The sequence below is a fragment of the Molothrus ater genome, chromosome 5 (genome assembly GCF_012460135.2).
Source record: "Molothrus ater isolate BHLD 08-10-18 breed brown headed cowbird chromosome 5, BPBGC_Mater_1.1, whole genome shotgun sequence".
Classification (NCBI taxonomy): Eukaryota; Metazoa; Chordata; class Aves; order Passeriformes; family Icteridae; genus Molothrus; species Molothrus ater.
The window spans coordinates 4,481,710-4,508,200 of NC_050482.2; the positions used below are offsets into that span (position 1 = coordinate 4,481,710).

Consider the following 26,491-nt stretch of genomic DNA (forward strand, 5'->3'; position numbering starts at 1 on the left):
TTTTTTTAAGTTTCCACAGATGTCTCCAATAGAGATTAATTAAGTTTGACCATGCTTTACCTTTTATATCATTAACTACCTAAGTCTAGTCTTACAGTTGAAGTGGCATTTCCATTCCAGAACTCCTCTGGGGAAAATTACAGGAGACTGGGGAAGGGAAATTAAATTCAATTATCAAGAATGACTATTTTAAAATCTCTCAAACTAATAATTTTTTAAGAGTACTTTATTAAAAATGCATTTAGCCAGACATTAATTAAATTGACAATTACAAAAATGACTGGTCTGCACCCACTGTTATGCTTTCAGGGTCAACCATCCCATTTTTCTGTGGTTTCTGGGCTTTTTAGCTCCACAGCTTGAGAGCAGATGTCCCAGGACATGAAAGAACAACTGTGGATATTCACTGCTGGATATTCAAGGTGTGGGGATCTCCAGAGTCATGAGCAAGGTGCATGTCAGTGGTTTTTGCTTGAATAATGTCACTGTAGTCTCCTCAGTGACCACACAACAAGCCTACAAATGGGGCTGTAATTCTTCTGTTCAATACTGAACAGATTCTCAACTTTTCTGCATTCTGTTTCATATTCACATGGTCTGAACCAAGGAGTTGGATGATGTCAAACAATGGTTAAACTCAGAGCAACAGGGCCAGTAGTTCTTAAACTTTTTTTTTTTTTTTTAAGGAGCCTTACAGAGGCTAATTATGAAATAATTTCCATCTTGGCACTTAAATGTATTAGGAGGAGGATTTTGCTGTTTCACACAGTGGATGCAAGAAGCTTTTTGCAAGAATTGTCAAAGGGAATTTTTTTCTGAAATGGTCTCAAAGGTACCACCCAAAAACCCACCCTGTTCCATTCCCTGCTAAAGAAGGAGGAAACCTCTACTTGCAGAAAAGTCTGGTGTCTGCTCACCGCCTTTTCCTGCAGTATTTCCTTGGAAATGCAGCTCCTCATTGACAGTTTCTGCCTCAAGCTGCAATTACTCCTCTCCTGCCCTATCTCTGCTCCTCCAGCACAACCTGCACTGAACATCAGGCTCAAAACCAATGCTTTGGTCACGGTGGAGGCTGCAGACTGTGATCAGAATCATGAGCAACAGAAGGCAAAGCCACGGGGTCCCACCCGCTCACCTCAAGTGCTCCAAGCATCCTGAACAGAGCCTGAGTCCCACTGAAATGAGTTTTCCTTGCAGGGGGGTCAGGAGCTGCCACAGAAATTGGTTCTGCCAACATTCTGGGATGGATAAATCAGTTGTTGCAGCTCAGCATCACTTGCAAGGAGTTTTGCTGCATCAGTATTCGCTGAAGTTTAATGCTTTTGCTGTGCAATGGGCTTGAGACTTGATCTACAGAGACAGAATCTCACACGCTGCCTAATAACCCTACCAAAAAAATGGAACTCAGATCTGTGGGGGTTTGGACAAGCAAAACTCCCTCAGTTTCTAACACAACCTCTCTTCTAATACCAAGCCCTGCTCATATGTAGCAGAAACCTCATAGGGCCATACTCCATCCAGCCAAGAGGGATTAATTTCAGTTCCCAAAGTTGCCTGCTACAAAATCAACTGGCTCCACAAGAAAAAATAAAAAAAGGAAGAAAAAAAAATGAAAAAAAGGACTTTTACTCCTTCTCATGGCAAAAGCAGCTAAGAAATGCCTCATTCCATGCAACACCAACCCCACCACTCCATGCAAGGTGTGGGGTTGAGAGGATCCCCAGCTCACGCTGATGCCTTCCCAAAGTTACCTCTACCCCTCCAATCACCCTTGCTTTTATCTCCCTACTTGCCTCATTTGCTTTTCACTTGCTGGTCCAGCTGTGAAAACATCAACTGGCTTCAGTCCTGCTGTTCCCAAGGAGAAATCACATCCCCAAGGATTTTTTAGAAATTATTGCAAAAGACATGGAACACAGAGCTGACACATACCCTGATTTCCTCCTATTTGTTAAGACTGCCAACCATAAAGAAACTTTACCAGCACACCCAAGCCCCAGCCCTGCCAAAAGCCTGAGCTTGAAGAGAATTTCCATCTCCCTGCTTAAATCTGTGATATCCAGTGCAGAAATGTCCAAGCCTCACTGGCCATAGGGGACAGACTCCAGAGAACTCTGGGCTAGTTCTAATCCTTCAAGCAGCAGCAAACTGGGTGCTGAAGGCTTCCAAAACCCACAAAAATCCTAATTGCTTACAATCAGAAATGACCAGCATGCTCAAGTGATTTTCCTCCTGGATAATGACCTCAGCTGGAGTCCTGAAACACCTCCAGCTGTGATGGTAGAGGATGGATGGCTCCTCAGGTTTTAGGAAAAGGAGAAAGTCAGGAGTTGTCTGCCTTGAAAATCCAGATGCACCATAAGGGCAGGATGAAATGAATCATTCTCTGATATTCAAGCATCTCCCAAACAGCAGAACAGGTATCAGGAGAAAACAAACAGAACCCAGTACAGTGCTGTGTACAGAAAGGAACTAATATCAAGCTTGACTGAAAAAGTTGATTAAATTAGTTTAATTTAAAAGCCCAAACAAACCCTGAAGGAGGTTCTTTGTTTATTGCTTTTTACCAACAGCACACTTTACAGAAGAAGCACCATGTGGGCATGAAATATTCATTCATTAAATCTTTCATAAAGCTCCACACTATTGGTTTCACTCAGGATATATTTATAACTTGTCAAAGCCCCCCAAAAAAATCACTGCTTTTTCTTCTCCCCCCTCCAGACTGTTTATAAAAGGATTAGGCTTTCAGTTTTCATAGCAATATCCCTGATCCTCAGCTCTGCTTTTGCTTGTACACAAGGTGCTGCTTCTTTAATCATAACAGGATTCATCATTCAGCCTTCCCAACACCAAAGGGACCAAAGCACCCAAAGGCACCAAAGCACCCAAAAGGGACCCTTCAAATGCTGCAAACCACACAGCTGCAGTGGGAATGGCAGCATCGCTCCTTTATGGGGGAAGGCAGCAGCATGTGGAGATAAAAGTCAGAACTGAGTTTGGTGATATTTTTGCCTGATGTCCAGGAGGAATGATGCATCTGAATCCATGGATATCAGAAGGCTAATTAATTACTTTATTATACTATATTTATTATACTATATTGTTAGACTACTTTATTTTACTATGTTATTCTATATTACATTACACCTGAACTGAATCTGCACAAGCACCCAACTGCACAGAATCTTGTGACTGTCACCTGACAGTCCCAACACACACACTTGGATTCAACTGGTCAATGAATCAAAACACCCACACCAGAATCCAATCAAGCAAATTCCTTCTGGTAAATAATCTTCCATGATGCATTCCACTTGTGAACAACAAGAGGAGCAGCAATTGACATTAGAATTGTTTTTTTTCTTTCTCTGAGGTTCAGAGAATGTGAATCCCAGAGATATCCTTGGGAAGTTGTGCCTTGATTTTTCTCTGTGAAGAGAAATGCAGCTACAAGAGAGAGAACACCCAAGCCAGGGAAGAGCAGGCAGGGAGTGGATTCATTGCAGCAGGGCCATGTCTGAGCACTGGCTTCCAAACCTCATCCACTGGAGAACCACTTCTCGAACCCTTCCTTGGCTGCCAGCCAAGCTCCAGATTAAACCTCTGCTCCGAGCTGGGTTAATAACACACTAGAGTAAACAGTGCTGCATTATCCTCAGTGTTAGCTGCAAAACTAAGTCAATATTTTTAAAAGGTTTGCTGACTACACGGCTCAGTCCAGTACAGGAACAAGGACAAGCAACAGTTATAGATGAAAAGTATTTCCATCCAGGAATCTGCAAAAATCCAGGATTTGCATTAGGGGAAAACTGCATCAGTGAAACTGTCAACCCTCTAAGGACTTGCACTGATAACTAATCTAGGTGTAGGCCAAATCTGATTTTTCCAAATTATCCTCAGTAATATTCTGCTCTGCACAAGGTGTCCCTGCCCGTGGCAGGGGTTAGAATGAGATGATCAGCAAGATCCCTTCCAACCCAAACCATTCTTGGGTTCTGTGATAAAAAAGCACCCAAATACAGGTGCTGAACAGGCACCTGAGGTGCACTGCAGGCTCCTGAGCAGTTCTGGTGCCCACAGACACTGCCCATATCCCAGCCTTGCTGGACCACAGGCTGCCTGGTCAGGCCCGCTCCTTTTCCCCTCCCTCCATTTTGCTTGTGAGCATAAATAAATATAAATACAGCATAAGCAGATGTTGTTGTCCCTAGAAACTAGGCTTGCTGGGCATGTTTCTGCTGAAACGGCTTCTTACTGGAAAATTAGGTTTTGATAAAAGTGTGTTTCTTTTCTTGCTTTTAATAAACAGAGCCTACTTCATGTGCAAGCTCTGGGCTTTCTTTTTTCCACTGGAAAACTAAACAATCTTGCATGGTTTCAGTTCTTCAAATGCCCGATCCTCAGCAAGGGCTGGGTTCCCCAGGAGCATCTCACGGGGGATGGAGGAGAAAAATCTCAAGATGAATGCACAAGGAGAGGCCAAAACCCCCTGAGACAAAGTCTAACCCCAGTAAAAGGGCAAGGAGGGACCAGCATCCACTTTTGGGGTGCTGAGTCTGCTGCAACTCAACTCAAAGACAGTTTTGTGGGTGTTTAAACTCAAAGACAGCCATCCTGATGTTTTTGAGTGGAAAAAACACTGACTTTTTCCTGAAGGAAAATACTGGTGAGCACAAAGCAGAGGCTTTGAGTTTATGGTTGAATGACGGGGAGAAAGGAACTTTTCTAAGCCAGTTCCACCAGACACTGAAGAGAAGCAAGAAGAGTGACCCCAGCTGATGAGACCTGGCCTCAGGGAAGAAAACTTTCCCCTGAGCAGAGAGCTGAGAGTGCCCCAAGGTCACTACCTGAGCCACAGCCCTGCAGAGCCAAGGCTGGGAGCCTTGTCCATATTTCTAAAGAACACTTCTACTGCACTCCCAAAACAAAAAGACCTGTGTTGAACCAAGCATTGCTTTTCCTCCTCCATTTTCTCCATCACTCACAGAGCCACAGCAGTGCACACCCTGCATTTCCCACTCAGGAAGTGTTTTTTTGTCCGAGTTTCACAATTAAAATATCAGGATAATTCATTTACTCCCCACTCCTCCTAATAAACCTGCCAGCATCTCATCCCTGCAAGGCTCTCTGCAGTTATGCCTCTGGACCTGATAAATTATATTAAAGGGAAAATCAAACCAGAAAATGTTGACCTCAAGCCCAGCAGAGCTGGAGATGATCAAAACCCTCTACATTTGATTAAGTCTACAGCTCAAACTTCTTGCAAAGCCTGACCAACTGGCTGTGCCGCATTTACACAGTAACTCAACAATTAATTACATTCCCACAACACATATGGGGGGCTGTTATGCTCAGTTTACCCCAAAAGGGCCTCACTTGGCAATAGGTAAGTCTTCTGAAGGTAACTAAAGCCAGTAGCACATGAGAAAGATTTACAGTTTCACACAACAGAGAAAAGAGCATTTTCCCTATCAAGACAACATTATCCTGATGCCACTCAAGCCACGAGGAGACTCTTGAATTTTCACATCCCAGGCTGAGGGATCTGACTCATGCCAAGGAGGGGAAGGAAAGCTACTGAGGGTGCTCTAATGAAAATATGCTTTTCTCAGGAGCAAATCTGCAAGGGGCTACGAGGGGCTGGGAGGAAATGCCAAGCCATGACATGCTCCAATGAATTCCAGCTCCTGGAAACTCCCAAGATACACCAGAGTCAACTGACCTGACTCCTACTACAGCAAATTTCAGGCAAACCTAGCATTTTTACCTCCTCTCCTCCCCTTTGCCGTCATCAGGAGAGCTTAGGGAGAAAAAAAAAAAAAATCTGGTTTTTTTTATGTGCTCGTTAAGTATGATCTGCTAAATGTTCTATGCCAATGCATAAAGCTGCCTACTATGCTAATAGAATATTTAATTGACATTTATTTGCTGACTAGTTATTTATGCTAACGTCATCCCTGCATAATTAATAGTCTGCTGAAGTCGCCTTGAAAAGCACACATAAAACACTGCACTAAGAGTCATTTGCAGCATTTAAAATAAAGAAATCCTGCCATCTATTTACATTAGGCTAGTCTAAACTCAGTTTTGATGGAATAACAGGATAAAGATCGGGCAGAGATTTTAAGAAACAGCCCTGTATACTGCTTTAGAAACATCCACAGGCTTTGAGAGTGCAACCTGCCAAAGAAGATTTCCGAGTTTCATTTTACTTGGCTCGAGGGCCCAGTTCTTAGCTGATGTTAAACAGCATAAGCTCAGTGAATGCCTACTTATTTTCTCCAGCCACAAGCTCTTAGGAAGTAATATTTCAGGTGAAAGAGCTAAACCAGGGCTAGATCTGCTCTCCATACCAGTAAAAAGGCAAAAGGAGAAGTCCACCCTGCCCATCCGATCCCTCTACCTGCAAGTACAGTTTAATTTTTACTTCCTCTGGGATGAGATCATCTGGGGGAAGATGACTTTATTAAAAAAAAAAAATATCAAAAAACAAAAACAAACAAACAAACAAACAAAAAAAAAAAACGACAAAAAAAACCCCAGCTATATCCATGACTGCATTTTCTGAAACAGAATCTCTGAACACCCTCATCCATTGTCAGAAACATCATCTCTGATCTCTGTGTCCCTCTTTTGAGAATCCATGGACAAGCTTTGTATTCAGCAAGGCAGCTCCAGAAATGATGCTGAAAGCCAAGGGTATGGGCCACATCACCACCACCCTGAGCTGTGACCCCAAAAAAAAGCCTTCTGTGTGCCTTGGAGTGACATCAAATGCACACCTGCAACACAGCAGACCATCTTCTGGCCATTCAGAATCACCCTGCTGTAAATTTCACCAAGTCCAACCAGATCCATTTCTCCCCTCCTTTACACTGCTGACCTCAAAGAGCAGAATTTTGCTCTGTGATAGATTCACATGATAATATATAAAACCAACCAAACAAAAAAAGCAGTAAGTTGTCATTTGAAGGTAACTCAACATGCCACAGCACAAGTTTTATCTCCCTTTTCCACCATATCCTGCCCAGAATCTGACCCAGCACTTGGAATCACAGTGAAATTTCCCTCCTTTGGCCTTAATCTCACCTGAGAGCCACATGAAAACCTGTCTCAAATACTGACCAAATGATGGTGTTTGCCTTTGCAGCCTGGGCAGGCAAAATGCTTTAAGTCTACCCCTCTTAATGGTATATTTGATGACTAAACATTATCAGGCTCAGCACCATGAAAGAGGAGGTTATTTCAACCCAGGATCAGCCTTCTGAACTTTAATCCTCCTTGTATTTATGCAACAGGGAAGTAAAAGCTGCTTTCCCACACAGAATCACAGTGGGACTGATCTTCTTGCTCACCAAGCCCAGGTACAGCCAGTGTCCAGAGGTTTCCCCATTTGCACCAGCCCACCACAAAATCAAAATATGGACCTGGTTCTCTCCCTGCTGTGTTTCTTCCCATCTCCACAGACTCCAGCTCACAGATCTGCACACAGAAATGCCCTGTTTGAATTTCCATCTGTCAATAGCATCAAAGCAGAGCCACTGCTGCAATTCCAAGTGTACAAAGCAATCCCCTCATCCGGCGTCTTTAGCTCATTCCAGGATGCATTACAACAGTGCCAGGGGAGCCTGGGCTCCGTCAGTTCAGCTGGAAATCTGCAATCTGCACAAAAACCCCCTGAGTGTCAATCCCAGGATGTCCCTGCTCTTTCACAATGCATAATTTAGCTACTACACTTGTCAGGTTCTCCACGCTGCTCCTGCGCCCGATGGTGGATGTGGCCATGAACTCAAGTGTCACCAGCAGAGGAAAACATACATGGAAGTGAACAGGCCAAAGGACACCTCTTTTCCTTTCACTAGTCAGCAAAGTTTAGTTAGGCTCCAATTTTTAATGCTCAGTGGGTAAAAGGGATGAAGGATGCTCAGTCCGAGGGATAGAGGATGGCGACAAACAACTGCACTTAGAGGAGGAAGAGAGTTTTGGGTAAGACATAGGAGGGAATAAATTCTATCCCTGTTACCATTCAGGGTGATACAATGGGGAAATTTTAACTAAATGATGGAAAATCTACCTTCCATCTCACCCTTAGAGTGCAGGAAACAAAGGCTCCCACACCACCACAGCCCTGCCACTGCCAGGGAACTCTGAAGCAGGCTGCCCTTCCTCATATGAATTACAAGTGCTGAAGGGCCTTGTCAGGAAGGATGAAAATTTCACACTCAGCTACATCAGGCTGTAGTTACCCACTGCTTACACCACAGTTAATATGCAATAAAGAAGAAATCTCTGTCCCAGGACGTGACATTAGAGCTGATCAGTGCCAAAGCTACAGACCATAAGGACAGCTTCACACTTGCCTCAGCTAGTTCATGAATAAACATCCAATTCATTCAAATGAGTTCTATATTAACTAATTTAAATAATTTTCATTTTGCTTTGAATGGTAAACAGATCTATTCTGCCAGGATAGTTGAGTTTGCAATTCAAATTACACACCGATTTGTAATGAGAAAAATATAATTAATGACAGAGCTTGAAGTAACTACAGTTTTACTCCTTTGATTTCCTGTGTAGGAGGGGGTTGGAGCATGAAGCTCACGGGCACACGTGCACTCACATCATCCTGCCATAAACCAAGACATTTTATTGCCACCTCAGGTATTCCTGGCCTGGTGACTGCACCATCACGTCACAGGAGGACAGAACATGACTTGACATTTTACTCACAGGCCACAGGCACCATGATGCAACTAATGTCACCCCATAAATAACAGAGCAGCAGTCTGCAAATTAATCAACTTCCTTCAGTCTGGATCATAAACTACAATTATTTGGCAGCCGCCTCTTAAAAGCTCTGTGTGTGCTGGACTTTAAATCAAGTTCTATTGATCTGCTGAACTGAACCAGCCCATTTTGTTGCATCTCTCTCCCATCTAATGAAATTCTTTGTCCCATCACTCCACTATTCTTGTCCGGCAGCACATTTACGAGATGAGCACCCATCAGTCCCACCTGACTCGTGAGCAGAAACAAAGCATTGTCCCAGTGCTGTCATCCTGGCTGTTAAACAAGTCCATTTTGGCAACTCTGCTTTTTAACCAAGGCCTTCAGCTCCTGATTAAAATCACAGCCTAATGACAGACAACCAGCCCCAGCCATGCTGTAGCCAACAGATACAGCCACTGTAATCAAGATATGCAGAACTTTGTTGTGCTGTGAAGTTGCCTTCACAACTGGGTCCGTGCAATTTAAAGCTGGTTTTTGTTTCTCCCAAAAGTCTGACAACAAAATAAAGAAGTTTAAAAAAAATCTCCACAGAGTTCATAGAGAACATCAGTTTCTCTTTTACCAATGCATAGGTCCTATGATTAAGTCCTGAAGGCTAAGATGGGCATTTGAGATGCCTCATTCCAAAACGAGCCAAGCTCTTAAATGCTTACATCTCTTTTGGAATAACAACCCATGCATTTAATTTCTTCTTTTTGAAAATTATACTGTGACATATTCAACTAAGTTTATTCACTGAAAACCAGAGTGGGAGTGGGAAAATAAACAAAAAAGCCCCAAACTAACAGGGCAGCTGCCCACATTCAACACCCTGATGCCCAGTTACATCACCCACCAGAGAAAAAGGGATGTAGGGCACTCTGAACAGTGGCAGTCACTCAAGCAAGGCAATTCACACAGAGTGGCCACGACCCAAAGGGCAAATTCCAACAGATCCATGAAAAGCAGTTGCCTCAGGTTATAAGGGAATTGTTATTTTCTATTATGACATTCAGTAAATTCTCTTACCCCCCCTGACCCTCACTTTTGAGATTTAGTCTGTAGCACTGTACACCTTTCTGGTAACACTGATTGTAATCCACATAATAAAATGCAGTTTAAGAGGCCAATAAAATAAAACACCTCACCCCTCTCACATCAGCTTGATTTACTGGTACCAAGCCAAGAGATTTCTCAGCCGGATTTATCTTCAGGACTTATTTTTTTTAAGCAATCAATCTTGTGTTTATTCAAAACACACAGACCAGAACAAAAAGACAAGTTTAGCTCACAGCTGGGCACATGCAAGGCAGGAATGTCAGCTTTGATTCAAAGACTGTGTCTACAGCTCACTTCAGGAGGAAGTCAGGGAACACTCACTCCAGGAGAATTCCCACGTGGCACACAACTGGCACATGCACTGTTCCCAGTGGCCACACAGCAGAAAGGAAAAGAGTAACTTCAGCAGCAGAGCCCTTAAATGAGACTTTCCTTAAATGTATGCACAAGCTGGAGGCTGAATATTCATCTCTTCTTCCCTTGATGCAGAATAAATGGGATATATGGCAGGAATACTTAGGAGCAACGCTGACAATATGCCTCTGCTTGGAGCAATGTGGTAGCAAGGATACACCACAGCTGCTCTGTTGATGCACATGGCCTATATACATTAATATGTATATATATTTATATTCAAATACCTTGGGGATCAAATTGTATTATTAACAAACTGCTCCACATGGGCCACTCAGGAACCTGCAACACTTCCATTCAGCTTTTGTGCACCTAAGAGCTGCCAATCAGGACATGCCCTAACCAATAATGATCAAATTCTGCTATCTTTAATCACGTGGATCTACCATTGGATTTAAGAGCTGCCAGAGTCCGGCAATGGAAGGTTTTAAACTTTCAGGGTAAAACAGTTTTGAGTGCAAAGTCAGCTTCTGATTTTGGTTACATCCAAGCTGATCTTGCTTATTTTAGTTTGTTCTCACTCTTGAATTTCAGCCCCTCCTTTCCACAAGAACAGGACTTTTCCCTAAAGTGAAAATCACAGCATTACAGTTCAGCAGTAAAAAGACATTTCCCTATGGAAGTGCCTTCTGTTGTCACCAACTAAGGCAAAAACTCCTTTGCTGAAGGCTGACTGGCAAACTGAATCCTGTGGGGACACAACCCTGCCCACATCACCCAACACCAGCCGAGGACCTGCAGTACCCATCCATCCCATTCACATTCTCAGGATTGTGAGAAAAATCCCAGGATTTTTCTCCTGGGAAAGCCTCAGAGAAAAAGGGAAAAAATTCTTATCTCATTTGCTTCTCCTGTGTTTTGCTCATGTGGAATGTGTTTGGAGATTGTTTACCCACAGGTGATCGTTTCATTGAGTTGTTTTCAGTCTTTGGCCAACTGGGGCCAAGCTGTGTCGGGGCTCTGGAGAGAGTCACAAGTTTTCATTCTTATCTTTTTAGCACTCTGTAAGTATCCTTTCTGTATTCTTATTCTATAGTATAGTTTAGTATTCTTTAATATAGTACAATAAAGTAATAAATTAGCCTTCTGAGAACATGGAGTTCTCAGATTCATCATGGAGTCAGACTCGTCACTCCTCCCTTCATCGGCGCACCCCGCGAATACAACAATCCCAAACCTGCCAGAAACCTGGACCCCAACAGCAGAGCATGACCCCACCAAAGCAGACAGAACTCACCCTCTGGAGGCATCAGGACCTTGTTGTTCTGTGTGCACCAGCCCACGGGGTGCAGGTCTGCTGTCATCACGTCACACCAGAAGTCAGCCCTGCGGTCGTCGCCGTAGCCGCAGTAGCGCAGCAGCAGCAGCTGCCCGCACGTGGTGATGATGGTCGCCACCCAGTACGTGTCTGGGCTGCTCTTGTTGGCCACCTCTAGCTTCATCCCTGGCTGGAAGCTGCTCTGAAGGCTGATTTCAACCTTGTAAAAAAGGAGAAAGGAATGGTGTTAACTTTTCTGCTCGGTAGGGTGATCCCCTCACCTCCCCTGGGAATGCTGCCCTTGAAGAGCAACCCTGGGATAGGACATGAGCTGATTGTGCTTCTTAATCCAACCACCTCTTTCCCCATCTCTCTGGGCAGTTCCATTCCTACTTCACTGGCTCATATCCCATCATGCAAGTCCCACAGGCTCTGAAGTGCAGGAGTGGTGCCTTCAGGTGTACTACATCCAAGAGAGGACTGGCACTCATCTTCCACCCCTAAATGTCACCAATGCCTTGGATACAGTCAGCATAAATCAAATGAAGCTTCATTTCCTACTGCAGAGCTCCACCAGGCACATCACAGGACACAGAAAGGCAGGTATGGAGCACCTCTAGGAGTTAAGCCCAACTACAATATTTAGTCACATCACAACATTGAAGCATCTCTAGAGGCTTGACAAGCATCAAGGGCTGAATGCTGTACCAGGCAGACCAAGGAGAGAATTTCCACTGCACCCATCCTCAGCAGCTCAAGCCTCAACCAATTCCCCCATGGAAAATGAGGTATGACCTGTCACTGAAAGAAGTAAATTCTCTGGGTCACTGTCCTCCATCTGGTGGAGATGTCACTTCCACTCATCTCAGCAGAGACAGGGCACCTGTCTTGTGCCTTAGGACACCGGAGATGCCCGTGCATCTCTTTTGGGACACTGCTGCTGAACACCAGGGCCTGCTGCAGCATAACCTGTGCTCCAAGGACCAGTGGGATGCCTCTAGCTGCTGCTGATGAAGAAGAGGTGGATGCCAGTGCACTGGTCAGGTGCCAGCCTTGTCTTCACAAAACCATCCAAAATGTAACCTGTCACTCTTCAGGAAACATTTAGGGACAGGTTGTCAGGTTTGTTAGAACCTTATCAGCTACTGAATCCAGAGGGATTATACTCTAGGTAAGCCTGTCTCTCATTGCTTTCCAATTGAAATGGCAGTTTTAAATGACTCTTTTATTTAGAAAGACAAATATAACATGGTCCACTTGCTCAACTGAGGATTTCACAGAGGTGGGGATGCCAAGCTGCTGAAAAAACACTCCTCTGGTCGATCAGCAGTAATCCCTCACCCATCCAGCTCCAGTTTCTGACCCAAGGGCTGCCCAGCCAAACCCATGTATCATCTGCACTCCCTGCACCTTTCCTGGTGTGGGCACTTCCAGCAGAATCAATGCCCAGAGGCACAGAACAACTGAGAGGGACCTTTGGGCATGGTCTGACACTGAGGGTGGTGTGTGACATGCACTGCTTTACTCAGAGCTAAACCAGGAGCCCAGCAATGCTCAGAGTCCTCACAAATAATCCAGGCTACAGACTGGCCCGTGTCCCAGTACAAACTGGATCTCCTGGCCTCCTCCCAGTACAGAATTGCAGCTGCAGCTCAAAGCACCTGAGCCTGATGCCTGTCACAGACATCTTTAATGAAAAATCCTTTCCTTAGGATTTTTCCTCCTGAGAAGCTGAGAGGCCTCAGGAACAAAATGCAACCAATGGTTATCTGCTGCTGTGGAATGCAACAGGTGCAGCTGGGATTGGGCTCATGGGGTTGTTTCTAATTAATGGCCAATCACAGTCAGCTGCTCTGGACTCTCTGTCTGAGACAGAACCTTTGTTATTCATTCTTTCTCTTCTATTCTTAGCCAGCCTTCTGATGAAATCCTTTCTTCTATTCTTTTAGTATAGTTTTAATATAATATAATAATAAAATAATAAATCAAGCCTTCTGAAACATGGAGTCAGATCCTCTCTTCTCTCATCCTAAGACCCCTGTGAACACTGTCACAGATGCCTGCAGAGAGTGATTCATTTACTGGTTTTTTGGGGTTTTTTTCTGAACTCTGTGCTCACCATAACACCAGCAAGGTACTCTGGAAGCCAAGAAGACTTGTGACTGGAAATCACATCAAGAGGAGAATCAAGAGGAGAATCAGACAGGAAATACAATCTCCTCCAACAGCTTTTGGGCAGATTTTTGAGGATCAAGTTTCAGATTGTGAAGCAGTCACCAAGGGCTGTTCCCAGCACCAATCTGTCCCACAGTGACACTCCCAGGACTGAGGTGCTGAGACACTGCAGTCAGCAGCATCAGCAGGATCAGCAGGGCATCTCCACACAATTAAAGACATCCTTAAGGGCTTCACGAAGCACAAAACTTTCTACTTTGAGCCTGGAGCAGAAATCTGGGACAAGGTGCTCTCTCCAAGCAGCTGCTGGATCAAGAATAAACTCCACAATAAGCATTGCCCTGCAAATCTCCAGTACAGAGAATTATGGTGCTTCATCCTGCAATACTCTGGGTTAACTCTTGTTAAAATGAAAGCAAAACAGGGAATGGAGGACTTTTCTGGTTTCTCAGATTAGATAAAATAGAGGTTTTTTTCATCCCTGCAGCTCCTTTAGCCCTACAAAACAAGCCACAAAATCACCTGGAGACAAAGGTGGTTGGACCAGGTGATCTCCAGAGGTGCCCTCAAATGCTGCTGATGCTAACACAGAGCACAGCACAGACCTGTCACTGCCACAGGGTTCTTAGAACCTTATCAGCTACTGAATCCAGAGGGATTATAACTCTAGGTAAGCCTGTCTCTGATTGCTTTCCAATTGAAATGGCAGTTTTAAATGACTCTTTTATTTAGAAAGACAAATATAATATGGTCTACTTGCTCAACTGAGGATTGGTCCACTTGCTCAACGACAAAATCACCTGGAGACAAAGGTGGTTGGACCAGGTGATCTCCAGAGGTGCCCTCAAATGCATTTTGAGGGTACAGAGAACTATGGTGCTTCATCCTGCAATGCTCTGGGTTAACTGTTGTTAAAATGAAAGCAAAATAGGGAATGGAGGACTCTTCTGGTTTTTCAGACTAGATAAAAGAGAGGTTTTTTCATCCCTGCAGCTCCTTTAGCCCTACAAAACAAGCCACAAAATCACCTGGAGACAAAGGTGGTTGGACCAGGTGATCTCCAGAGGTGCCCTCAATGCTGCTGGTGCTAACACAGAGCACAGCACAGACCTGTCACTGCCTGCATGCCCCATGTTCAGCCAGGAAAAGCTCCACCTGCCAGCTAGCCCCTGCTCCCCACACTGCTGAGACAGCAGAGATGGTTTCCTATGGGCCACACTGAACTCTGGTGCTCAGGGACTCTGCCAGGCAGCAAATCAGGCACTAAAAGGAGCTTTGGGGAACAACAATACTCCTGTAAGATTCATCTCTGCAGGCTGGCATGGACAACAATGAATGAAGAGGGGAAAACAGGTGAAGAGGAAAAAAAAATGAGTGCATTAGAAGGAAAAGGAGAGCAACACAACCCCTCAAAAATGGAAAATCTGATGCAAAAGCAGAGGATAAGGGAGTGGCACAGACACAGAACTGCAATCTGTGACTGCAAACGCACCAAGGTCACCCAACACCAGCTGGGGGCTATTCCCACTCAGGCTGCCACATTTGTGGAGGGACAATTTCTCCCCAAAATGGGAAGATTTCACTTTCAGTTCCCCAGGGAGCCCCTGCAAACCAGAAGAGGGAATGTGTGCAACACCCAGAGGGCTCAGAGGGAGCACATACATGTTTGAAAGAGGTGTGGGGGGCAGCACTGGCTCCTGTTTCCTCCAGGAACTCGTCCCAGTTGAAGTCTGCATCCTCAATGCTGGAGCCCTCATCTGTTCAAGAGAAGGAAAAAAAAAAATAAATTAAAAAATGAGAGAAAGAAAAGCAGCCTAAAACACAGCCAAAGAAGGCAAAAGTTGTGTCAAAGAGTTCAGGGTGAGAATAGCAACCAGTATAAACATCAACAGAAGGGAAAACAGAAAGCTTGCTTTAAGGATCTGTGTTTTGACCAGCTCTTGCTGTGAATTCAGCAGACTCTGGGCTTTTAGCAGCCAACACTGAGACCAGAAATGACTCTGCTTCCATGGCAGTGGAGGCACAAAGCTGTCACACACTGCAAGAGGCACTTGGGCTCTTTAATTTTGCATTTGGTGACTCCCAGGCTGTAAGGGAGGTGGCTGCCTGCCCATCATCACTGCTGCAATGTCCCTGTGCCCTCCAAGTGCTCCCCCAGCCCTGGTGGTCACAGCAGAGCCCCAGGGATAAATTACAAGATGCTTCTGTTGGCTGGGCCATGGGTACAGCAAACACCAACCCATGGGGTGAGTGAGACCTTTCTTCACTCCTGCCACCCCTTCTTCTCCTTCCTCAGCATCACTGCACCCATAAATCTCAGATAAACCCCTTTTACAAGCTACAGCTGCTTCTCCCAAACCTCACTGGACTCCTACTGCCTTCTTATCCCTGCTCCCCTTCACATTTGGGGTTCTGGGTCCTCTCTCCCCCATGCACACCCCTGCCCCACAGCAAGGGCTGGACATGACCACTTTTTGTTTTCTTCCTTTAGAACCACACTGAGGCAGAGCCAAGGCCCCAAACCATTTCTGAAACTCACCCAGCAATAATTAAAAATAAATCTTCTTTCACTTACAGAAAATCAGCCAAATCTGATTGTTTTCATTTTGTTCCCAAGCAATCTTGCAAGCCCAGTTTCATCCCCAGAGCAAAAATATTTACAGTCTGGCAATGAGCTCTGTGCAATAAGCATTTATCAGGCAAACTCTGCAAGACCCTGTACCTGCCCCAGCATTCATCAGTGTGGTCATGATGTAATTAAAGTGACTCATGACAAACTGAATTAAGAACCCTCCCCAGACAGTTTTATGAAGAAAAAGGCTAGGTTAATTTATTGCAATTATTGCTACAGGTCTCCAGTTTCCAGGACCAGAGAAAATGATGTTGTGCAAGGGGAAATCTCTCATTATTAAAAGGGGAAGACACAGTTTTTATTTGCTGCCTGTGGCACCAGACCCATGTAGGTGAGGGAGAGAAAAGGGGAACAGAAGGGGGTTTTGAGACAGAGCTGGTTGAGGGTAAAGATCTGTCTGGGGGTTCAGAGCTGAGCTGTCAACACCATTAAACACTTGCACGCTGCTGCATCAAGCCTGACTCCTCGCCCTAAACTCAAATCATCTTCTTAAATATGGAGATGCAAATCAACATTTACTCCAGTGATAAAGAGGCTACCAGATGACTCTTCAACACAGCAAGAAATAACCCAATGCCATGATTACAATCCAAAAAACAGACAAATCCATGGCAGAATAAAGAATGGGCTCTGTTTTGATTTTTGCAATCACTGCAAAAACCTCCAGGCTCAGAAACTGGCTCTACTTGAGATATCTGACCCAGAATGAGGGGTTTGTTCAACCTTGACTGAATGATAAGCCACAACTTAACCACAAGGTAGGAACTTGGTGGAAGAATTCTGTATCATGCAGGCAGGCAATTTAGATGAACAGGGATATTTGTCAGCCTTCGTGCCTGCAACCCTGCAGAGTTAATGTTACAAGAAGAGCTGTGTGCAGAGATTGCAAAGGCTGAGCCTCCAAAACCAAGTCCATCAGGAGGTGGGCAGATATGATTATCCATTCCAAGCTTAAAACTGCTTAAGCAACTTTTACCCTGAGCACAACCCACCAAAGGTCAGAAGCACCTGACATGAGAAGCTTGAAGAGCATCATCCCCTGTGCCTCATCTCCCCCTGCTACCTGTGCCTGTGGGGTTGGGATGGGCTGTTCCAACAATCCCAAGGGCATCTCCACCTCAGGACATGGCCAGGACATTTGGAACAGGGTGCCCAAGGCAGTGGGGGAGTCACCATCCCTGGATTTAAAGGACACAGGGATGTGGCATGTGGGGACATGGCTTAGGGTGTGCTCTTGGCAGTGCTGGGGAATGGTTCTCAGAGTTTTCTTCCAACCTAAATAATTCTGTGATTCTGTGACTTCCAGGTCAGCTCTCTTCTCTCCTGGTCAGGCACTTCCATGTCAGAGCATTTCCCTTTTCCTCAGTCCAGGATGCTCTCTGTGTACTGTCAGTTTTTATCCCTGTTTTTGCCCTAAATTCCTGTGTGAGTCCCTCCTTCAGCACGTGTGTCCTTTTCTCCAGCCTTCCTCAGCAGCCTTACAGGAAAGATTCATTCCACAGAGGTTTTCAGCCAGTCCAGTGCATCATCTGCAGCCCTTGCAAGGAGCAAAGTCTCCAGGCAGGTCAGAGTCTTCTCCAGAATTTGGAAAAAGCTTTTTAACAAATAGAACTAGATGCTAGTTATGGATGCATCGAGTCCTTCACAACCTTATTAACCCTGACTGTTGCAGACATCTTTTATGAAAAATCCTTTCCTTAGGATTTTTCTTCCTGAGAAGCTGAGAGGCCTTAGGAACAAAATGTAAACAATGGTTATCTGCTGCTGTGGAATGCAACAGGTGCATCTGGGATTGGCCCATGTTGGATTTTTCTAATTAATGTCCAATCACAGCCCAGCTGGCTCAGACGGAGAGCCCGAGCCACAAGCCTTTGTTATTCATTCTTTTTATTCTATTCTTAGCCAGCCTACTAGTGAAATCCTTTCTTCTATTCTTTTAGTATAGTTTTAATGTAATATATATCATAAAATAATAAATCAGCCTTCTGAAACATGGAGCCAGATCCTCGTCTCTTCCCTCAACCTGAGACCCCTGTGACCACGGTCACACCTGACCTGCTCTGCCACAGGCCAGCACAGAGACTCTCACTGGAAGGTTATTTCACATGCTGCCCAGCAAAATTCACACCACCACCTGTTTTAACAAAATACCACCCAGATCTCTCCTTTCTAAACCCAAATAAAGAGGTTTTTTAAGGCCCAGAGGCAAGGCAGAGTGAGAGCTGCAGCCTTCCCTCGCTGTCAGCTCATTCCTCTCTGACACATCACCAGCCTGGCTCCTCCACCATGTTTTATCTGCAGACTTTATCAGGAAATTACTTTTACAAGGTCTGTAAAAATAATGCCAGAGTACTCATTTATCACAGCATCACTGGTTTATTTTGCTTCATTTCACCACAACAGATTCTGAAGGGACTGTATGTTTTCTGAAATGGTTTTTCAATGGACTTGGTTCCCTGCTGGAATTCTGGCAGAGCAGACACAGAGTGGCACAGGGATGGGACCAGCCCAAAGGACCCAACACCACCGACACATGCAACAGGGCTGCACACAAATCTCCTCATCCATCACAGAAACCCAACTGCTGAGGAGCACAGGACACCCTGGAAGGTGATAAATCTGCCATTAAACCTGTTTTACATACCAGCTCCCTTTCCAATTATTGGTACTTAGGTCCAGAGCTTTTTCTTAATGAAAGAGTCAAGGCTGGCTGCTTTACAATACGGTGATGTATAAACAAGCCCAGGATGACAAATAAAATCAACAAGTCATTATCTGAGAGCCTCTCAATGGCTTTAAAGTGCTCATGCATTGACATTATAAAAATGCAACTGTTCCAGCTGTTAACAGCCCCCTGGAATGTTCAGCTATGGAAAAGGGATAAAAGACCCAAACTCTGTGACTCCAGAAACACTGATTTTTAATTTTTTTTTTCCCTTCAGGCTTCACTGTAGGAGAAAGTATTTAAGGCAAATTGCTTAGACATCTTATTTATAGCACCTAGATACACAAACATGACTTTTTGAGTGAATGGAGCACTGGAATGCTCCCACAACAGGTGTGGGGAGACACACAGACACCTGATCAACCACAAACCTCTGGCACAGCCTTGGGAGAGCCATCAAAATCCTTATCCCCATCAAAATTTAGGCATTGCAGGCCAGTTCTCCTCATTCCCAAAAAAAAATGCCTATGGTTGGCCAACTGAATCTCGCCTTAGAGATTCCTATCTCTCAAAATAGAAAAAATAGATCCAGTGGTGACTAGACCAACCCAGATGTGTCCACTCTGGAAATCCAAGGATCTGGTGTCCAAGGAAACAGGAGAATCACTGAGCTGCTACAAGGAGTGAGGAAACTGAAGGCTGAGTGCCCAAATTTGTGACCTGCTGAGGGAGACACAGGGAAAAGCTTGGCTTGAGAAACAAAGTAGGTTAGGTCTAGCCATAATGTACTTTTCCATCATATGCCACAGTCTCCTCCTGCTAAGGCTGGAAGTTAAAGCACCTGATTCCATCAAAAATCACCAGAATGCAGCATTTACTTTGTGCATCTACCACAGAACACCCAAATTTAGCACAGCAGATCCTGACACCTTCAGGAGCCCATCCCAGAGCATTACAAAGCATCCAGTCATGAGGGACAACATGGGACCAGCTCTCCTCAGTGTTTGTGAAACCCCCTCACCTGAAGCACTCCAAAAAACAGTGAAGGAAATGAGGGGGAAGGTCAAAACAAAGGAAAAATGCTGTAAATTTATCTACATCCACTGTTCTGGAGTGGATGTAGATTGTTATTGGGATTAGGCTGATTAAGAAGGAGGTTTTGACTGTGTAATTGTGTTGGGAGTCTTCTTGAGGTTGTTGGATAGAAGTGGAAATAGGATGTTTTCTGAATATTTGTTCTGTCTCTCTTCACCACAAAATTTCAACAGAATAAAAAATGCTGGAGGAGCTGGGAGAACACAATGTGATGCCTTGGGAAAGGTTGTCCATGGCTGTTTGTTTAAATTTTGAATAGCTGATACATACTGCAGATGAGGTCCAGAAGAGGAAAAGCTCCTATTTCCCATCAGTCACAGGACAGGGTCCAATCCCTAAGACCCAAAAAAGGGCTTGGAGCTCTACAACCATTCCCAATTCCTCCCAGCTCTACCTTGAGGAGCTGCAGCAGTGAGGAGTGTAGCAGCTCACCTCTGGAAACCCAGAGCACTGGGAATATTCATTTCTGTGTCTGCTCTGGGGTGCCCTGACCCCCAGGGCAGCACTGACTTTGACCCTCATTCCTGGAGAAAGTTTCCCAGACTTCAAGGTAGACTGGAATCCACAAAAGGGTGAAATAGATTATAGAGAGCAGTGCAGGTGTATCACTTGGTGAGAAATTTAGGTTTTGGGATTTTTAGTCTGTTGTGGATGGAAGCAAGATGGAGGGCACAGGGTGTCATCCTGGGTTTCTTCTTCATGCTTCTTCTTCCTTCTTCTCATGGGTTTGGGTGGCATTTTGTAATTGGGCAGAAGAGTCCCCATTGCAGGCTCTTTGGGATCAGTAATTGGGTTAAAAGGGAAAATAATCCAGGTGTCAGTTCTTAATTGGATAGTTTAGTCTTAAAAGACCTTGTACCAAGAGACTGTTGGCCATTTTGTGCCTTCTAATGAAAAGCTGCTGTACTCACAGTAGTGAGACTGTTTTACTGATAAGAAATAATGAACACTTGAGTCCCAACATGAATTGCTGTCTCAATGCCTTCAATCCAGACCCAGAGAAACCGAGGACTGGGACCCCACACTCACCTGAGTCAAAGTGCTCCCCATCACCATTGGCTGGGCTGGGATCCTTCTCTGGGGAGAGCTGCTGGGTCTCTCTCATGCTGGCAATGAAGGATGCCCTCGTCTCCATGGCTCAGAGAAAGAGGCTTGGCCTTCCTAATTCATCCTGCAGAAAGGAGGACAAGCTACAAGGAAAATTTAAAAAAAAAGCAATGAGTGATTTATTGTAGACCAACCCACTCCCTCAGCCTTTCCCCACGGTTTTCATGTCGCCCCATGTTGATACAGTTGAAATTAAAGATCTCAGAGGTCTTTTACAACCTAAATAATTCTGTGACCCTCTGATGGTGACCCTTCCATCCTGCTCTTGTCTCCAGCCTGAAGCTGGGGTTGGATGAAAACCACAACAAAGGACCTTAGTGGAAATAATATAAGAGCAACAGCAAAAATAATGACAACAGAGAAGATAATAAGGTAATAAGCAGCATCCAGAGGCTTCACATCTCAAAGTTCCCTCCAGCTCATCAACAGAGAGAGAGGGATGAGCCCAAAAAGCAGCACAACCCATTCTAAAAAAAACCATCTTCAGCAACTTCCAGCCATTTCAGCCCTTGATTTCCAGCCTTTTAATGACTAACACTGTGCGAGACACATCTCACTCCATAAATATTCAAACTTCCAAAGGGAGAGATCTGTGGTAATGAAACAGAGGAAACACTGAAGTCAAAATACTCATGAGAAAGAGACTGGAGTAACTCTAGAAAATAAAACTGAGAATGCAAAATGCAGATACCTTCATGAAATAGTGCTGGCTGCAACTGTTTATTGAGTGAGGACTGACCTAAGGTAACTGTACCAGTTTTAACATGCAGGGCAGGAAATAGTAGCTGATTTTAAATTAGGTTGTGTTAGCAGAGGAGTTTCTCCTAGCAGGAGTGACCACAGTAAATTCAAAGCGGAATAAAAACTCACAGAAATGAAAAACAGTATGAGGAAGGGCACAATGCTCAGATCTTGCATGAGACTAAATGAGAACTGTATTTCCAGCCACACCAGACAAGCAACACCCCAAGATACACCTTTAGGAGTAGATTAAAAACAGCTCCAGAGTGAGCTTTTCAGTAAAACTCCGAGATGCTGATGAATTACGAGGTTTCAAAAAGGACGACGGAAAAAGAAAAACCCAGAGCTGGGGTTATGGGCACAGAGGGAAGCAGCTATTCACACAAGATATGCTAAAGCCAAGCCAGGCAGCAGGGAAGGTGTGTGTCCAGAATATCTGATGGGGAGGACTGGTCCTGCTTATTTTATTAGAGGAGCCTCCAAACCCTGCATGACAAGAGGGGACTGTGCCGAATGCTCGGCGAATGTGTGACTAAAAGTAGGGAAGACGTTTACTGCCACAGGCCAGGCAAAGCAGGATGTAATAAGATTGTAAAAATAGATGGGATTTTTTCAACTTTTACTACTCTGGAGGCATATTCTAGAAGACTAGATATGATGGTTATAAAATAGAAAGGAGGAGAGTGTTCTGCTGTGGATTTCTCACTCTCAGTTTTTAAGGCTGCTCCTATGGCAATTTAAAAGAAGAAATGGATGTGTGTGAGCAGAACTGAAAAAGATGAGGAGCGTGTCAAGTGTCTGATATCCATCAGCTGGACCATGGTGGGAATGTCTGCTGGAGCAATCACAGCTGCAATTAAAACCTGCAAAAACCATGGGTGTTTCACAAAAAAATCACTGGTGAAAGCAAATTACCAAGGCAGGTGATTCAACCCCCACCAAAAGTTTCTCAGGCAAAGTCAGAAATTTTTTCTTCCCACCCCAAAGGAATCTGCTAATGAAAGAAAAAATGAGTATTTTAAAAAATGAAGATCATAACCCAGCTCAGAGCAATATGGTTGTTGGTGTTTTCACAGAGTGCTCAGCAAACTTGAAGTACTCCCCAAATATGACCCTTTTCCCACTGCCACAGCACTACATCTTTATTCTTTGTTGACATGAGACTTGCTAATGAATTAAGTGTATTATAGACTCTGAGTATTCTGAGAGCAGCTAACCTCTGAACATACACATCACTCATCCCCAGTGTATATTAAGTTTCAATTAACCATGAAACTAGAAGCAGTCAGTTTACTGAAAGTCAAAAAAAAAACCCCACTTCTCCTTTGATAGAGACACTTCCGTAAATATCATTAATAATAAATTAGCTAAGTATCAGGACTTTACATCAAGCTTGTTAAATGTGAGAGGAGGGGAGATGCCAGCTGAAGCTAAACCTTAGGGAGATGTGGCTGTTTTAATTTTTGCCAGGGACCAGACAAGGATGGAAGAAAGCCTGGGTCTACCAAAAAAATTCAAAGAGAAAAAGAGGTATCAATTTAAACACAACAAATCCATCATCTTAAAGAGAGCTCAGGGTTAACAATATAAATACCAAGAAGAAACATAATCCTCTCAGTATTGTAGTTAAATCTTGTGGCGCTTCTATGATGCTGATAAAACAGAGTTATGAGCTGACAAAAAGCTGAAGGTGCCCAATCAGACAACAACAGTATTTGCTTTTTTGTTTTTACACAGCCCAAATCTGCCACCAGAGCCATGAAGGGGACTCAAACCCCTGGATCATGGAATTTGCTATCAGAAATGGAAAGTGGATGGGCAAATCAGCAGGAACCTGCCCAAGGTGTCAGCAACACAACTGGGACCCATCCTCAGCGGCCCCATCTGGAACTGGCTTTGAGCCCACTTCAATTAAAAGGGAGAAATACAGAATCTCTGAGGCACATTCAGCAACATCATCAACATTTTTGAGGTTTTAAACTCTATTTTAATGTATTTTTTGCTTAAGCTATGGACAACTTACTAGTTTTGAAATGTCATGTTGAGAGTATCCACATCCCAAGGAAACTGGATTTATCAGAGGCCAGAACTTGGTTTATTTTGGGAGTAACAAGTTTATCAGTTATGGCAGGAGAGCACTTCAGTATTTTCCCAACAGGATGTGACAACAAGACCAAACTCTTATGCAAACACCAGCCTCAAAACAGCGCTGAGCTTTAGTGTTGATACAACTAACTAGCAAAGAAAGCTGACACAGGGTATTAATTTTTCACTTCTTATTAATTGATGCTAATTAACACTTCAAACAGAGTCCCCAGCCATCCTGTTAACAGTAGCACACTGGCTGCCCTGCAATCATCAACATTACACCAGCACCACACACCACTGTACTCCCAGTAAAATCCACTGGAAACCAAATCAAGGTTTGCCTGGGAACAAGGTGATGGGAAACAGCACCAAAAGAGGCTCAAGGTGACATTACACCAGGCAGGAGCACAAAGGAAAAATCCTATGAAATGCATTTGAAAGAGCAGGGAGGGGGGAAATTCCCTGGTTTCAGATCCCTTGCTCATTGTTTCTGCACAGTGGTGGCTCAGACTGAGCCGATTCTTCCCCCCACGCAGCTCCCATTCCCTTGGTATTTAATTCAGATCCAGGCTCTTAACTCACAGGCAGGAAAAGCCAGGCAATATAATAAAGAATCTCTTTTATTTCCTCCTTCCCACGGCTGTCACTCTCAGCCCTGCCTTGTCATCTGTATCAATATTGGCTCTTTGTACAAGCACAGCATTGGCTTCCTCACACCATTTTACATTTCTCATCTCCTGTCAGCTCCAGCCTGGTTTTTCTTCCTTTGGAGTGTTCCTCTCTAGGGAGAGGTCCCTTACCCACACACAAATCCAGCACCCCTAGGGTTCTTCCTTAAAGCTACTCCTGAAAAACTTATTTTCTCCCTCCAATGCACACTTGGTTAATCGGGATTGACACAAGGAAGAGAGGAAAGATGCTGAATCCCTGAAACCTCTAACCTGAATAGTGAACCAGGTGTGCCAATGTAATGCTGAGTCCTGAATGGTGGAGAAATAAATTTCATTGCTTTCCCAGTGATCTGGGACTGATTTTGGCCCCTCCAAAATCCAGCAACAGGCACTGCCTGGAGATGGTCCCACCTCTCAGCACGGTGACACCTGAGAGTGGCAGCGGGGTCAGGGAATCACAGAATGTCCTGAGTTGGAAAGGACCCACCAGAATCATCAAAGTCCAGCTCCTGGCCCTGCAAAAGACAACCCCAACAATCCTACCACGTGCCTGAGTGCTGTCCAAACACTCTGTGGTCTCTGTCAGGCTTGGTGCTGTGACCAGTTCCCTGGGGAGGCTGTTCCAGTGCCCAACCACTGTCACACACATATTTTCTGAAACATTCTTTGCTAGGATTTTTTCTCCTGAGAAGCTGAGAAGCCCCAGAGGAAAAGAAAAACAATAATTATCTGCTGCTGTGGGATGCAACAGGTGCATCTTTGATTGGTCCATGTGAGTTGTTTCTACTTGAAGACCAATCACAGTCCAGCTGTGTTGGGACTGAGCAGTCACAAGATTTTATTATCATTCTTTTCCATTCCTTTCTTTTCCTTCTGATGAAATCTTTTCTTCTATTCTTTTAGTATCGTTTTAGTATACTAAATACATACAATTTTATTTTAATATATCATAAAATATATAATTTTATTTTAATATTATATATCATAAAATATATGTAATTTTATATATTTTATATTATCTAATTATCTAATTATATAATTATATATAATCTTATCATTATATATAATATATATGTAATTCTATTTTAATATTATATATCATAAAATATATATAATTTTTATATATTTTATATAATATAATTATACATAATTTTTCATTATATATAATATATATATAATATATGTAATTTTATTTTAATATAGTATATGTCATAAAATAATAAATCAGCTTTCTGAAACATGAGTCAAGATTCTCATCTCTTCCCTCATCCTGGGACCCCTGCAAACACCACCACAAACCATCCTCTGGGGGAAGAACCTTTTCCAAATATCCAGCCTAAACCAAGAGAAATCACATCCAAAGGATGACTGCCTTAATTTCAGACACCTGAAATTCAGATGAGATGAACAACCCTCAAGGGGCTCCTGCTCAGCACCTGCTAATGTTTTAAATACCCAAATTTCCCAGCAGACAAGCTGCATCAGTCACAGGGGGGTTTGGGTTGGAAGAGGCCATGAAGATCACCTGGTTCCAGCCCTGCTGCCATGGGCAGGGACACCTTCCAGTGAAGGGAGATGCTCAGATTCCAGGTGGCCCTGGTGCTGTTCGTGGAGCAGGATGAAGGGGATCTCATCCCTGTGGGACATGATCCAGGAGGCACTGCCAGAGCCAGCCTGCCACCATTCACACACCCCTGAGCATCTGCACAGTGCACTGGAAGCTCATTCAAAATGGATATTGAACACATCATGCAACAGTTTCACCTCCTAGAAAAAGGGACTGTGTCTCCTCTCAGACAAAGTACCAGTTGGAA

At 44.1% G+C, this 26,491-nt stretch overlaps 1 protein-coding gene across 2 annotated transcripts in view; it reads right to left on the bottom strand.

The window, feature by feature from the left end:
- The window catches only part of SFMBT2 (Scm like with four mbt domains 2), a 117,037-nt gene that overhangs the window by 81,325 nt on the left and 9,221 nt on the right, over positions 1-26,491 (bottom strand). For both annotated transcript variants that reach the window (XM_036400643.2, XM_036400642.2), the window contains exons 2-4: positions 21,100-21,260; positions 15,341-15,435; positions 11,483-11,723 (exon numbers count right to left, since the gene is read on the bottom strand). In XM_036400643.2, the coding sequence (XP_036256536.1) occupies positions 11,483-11,723; positions 15,341-15,435; positions 21,100-21,205 (442 nt within the window). In that variant the 5' untranslated portion in view covers positions 21,206-21,260. The remainder of the gene's footprint in view (positions 1-11,482; positions 11,724-15,340; positions 15,436-21,099; positions 21,261-26,491) is intronic.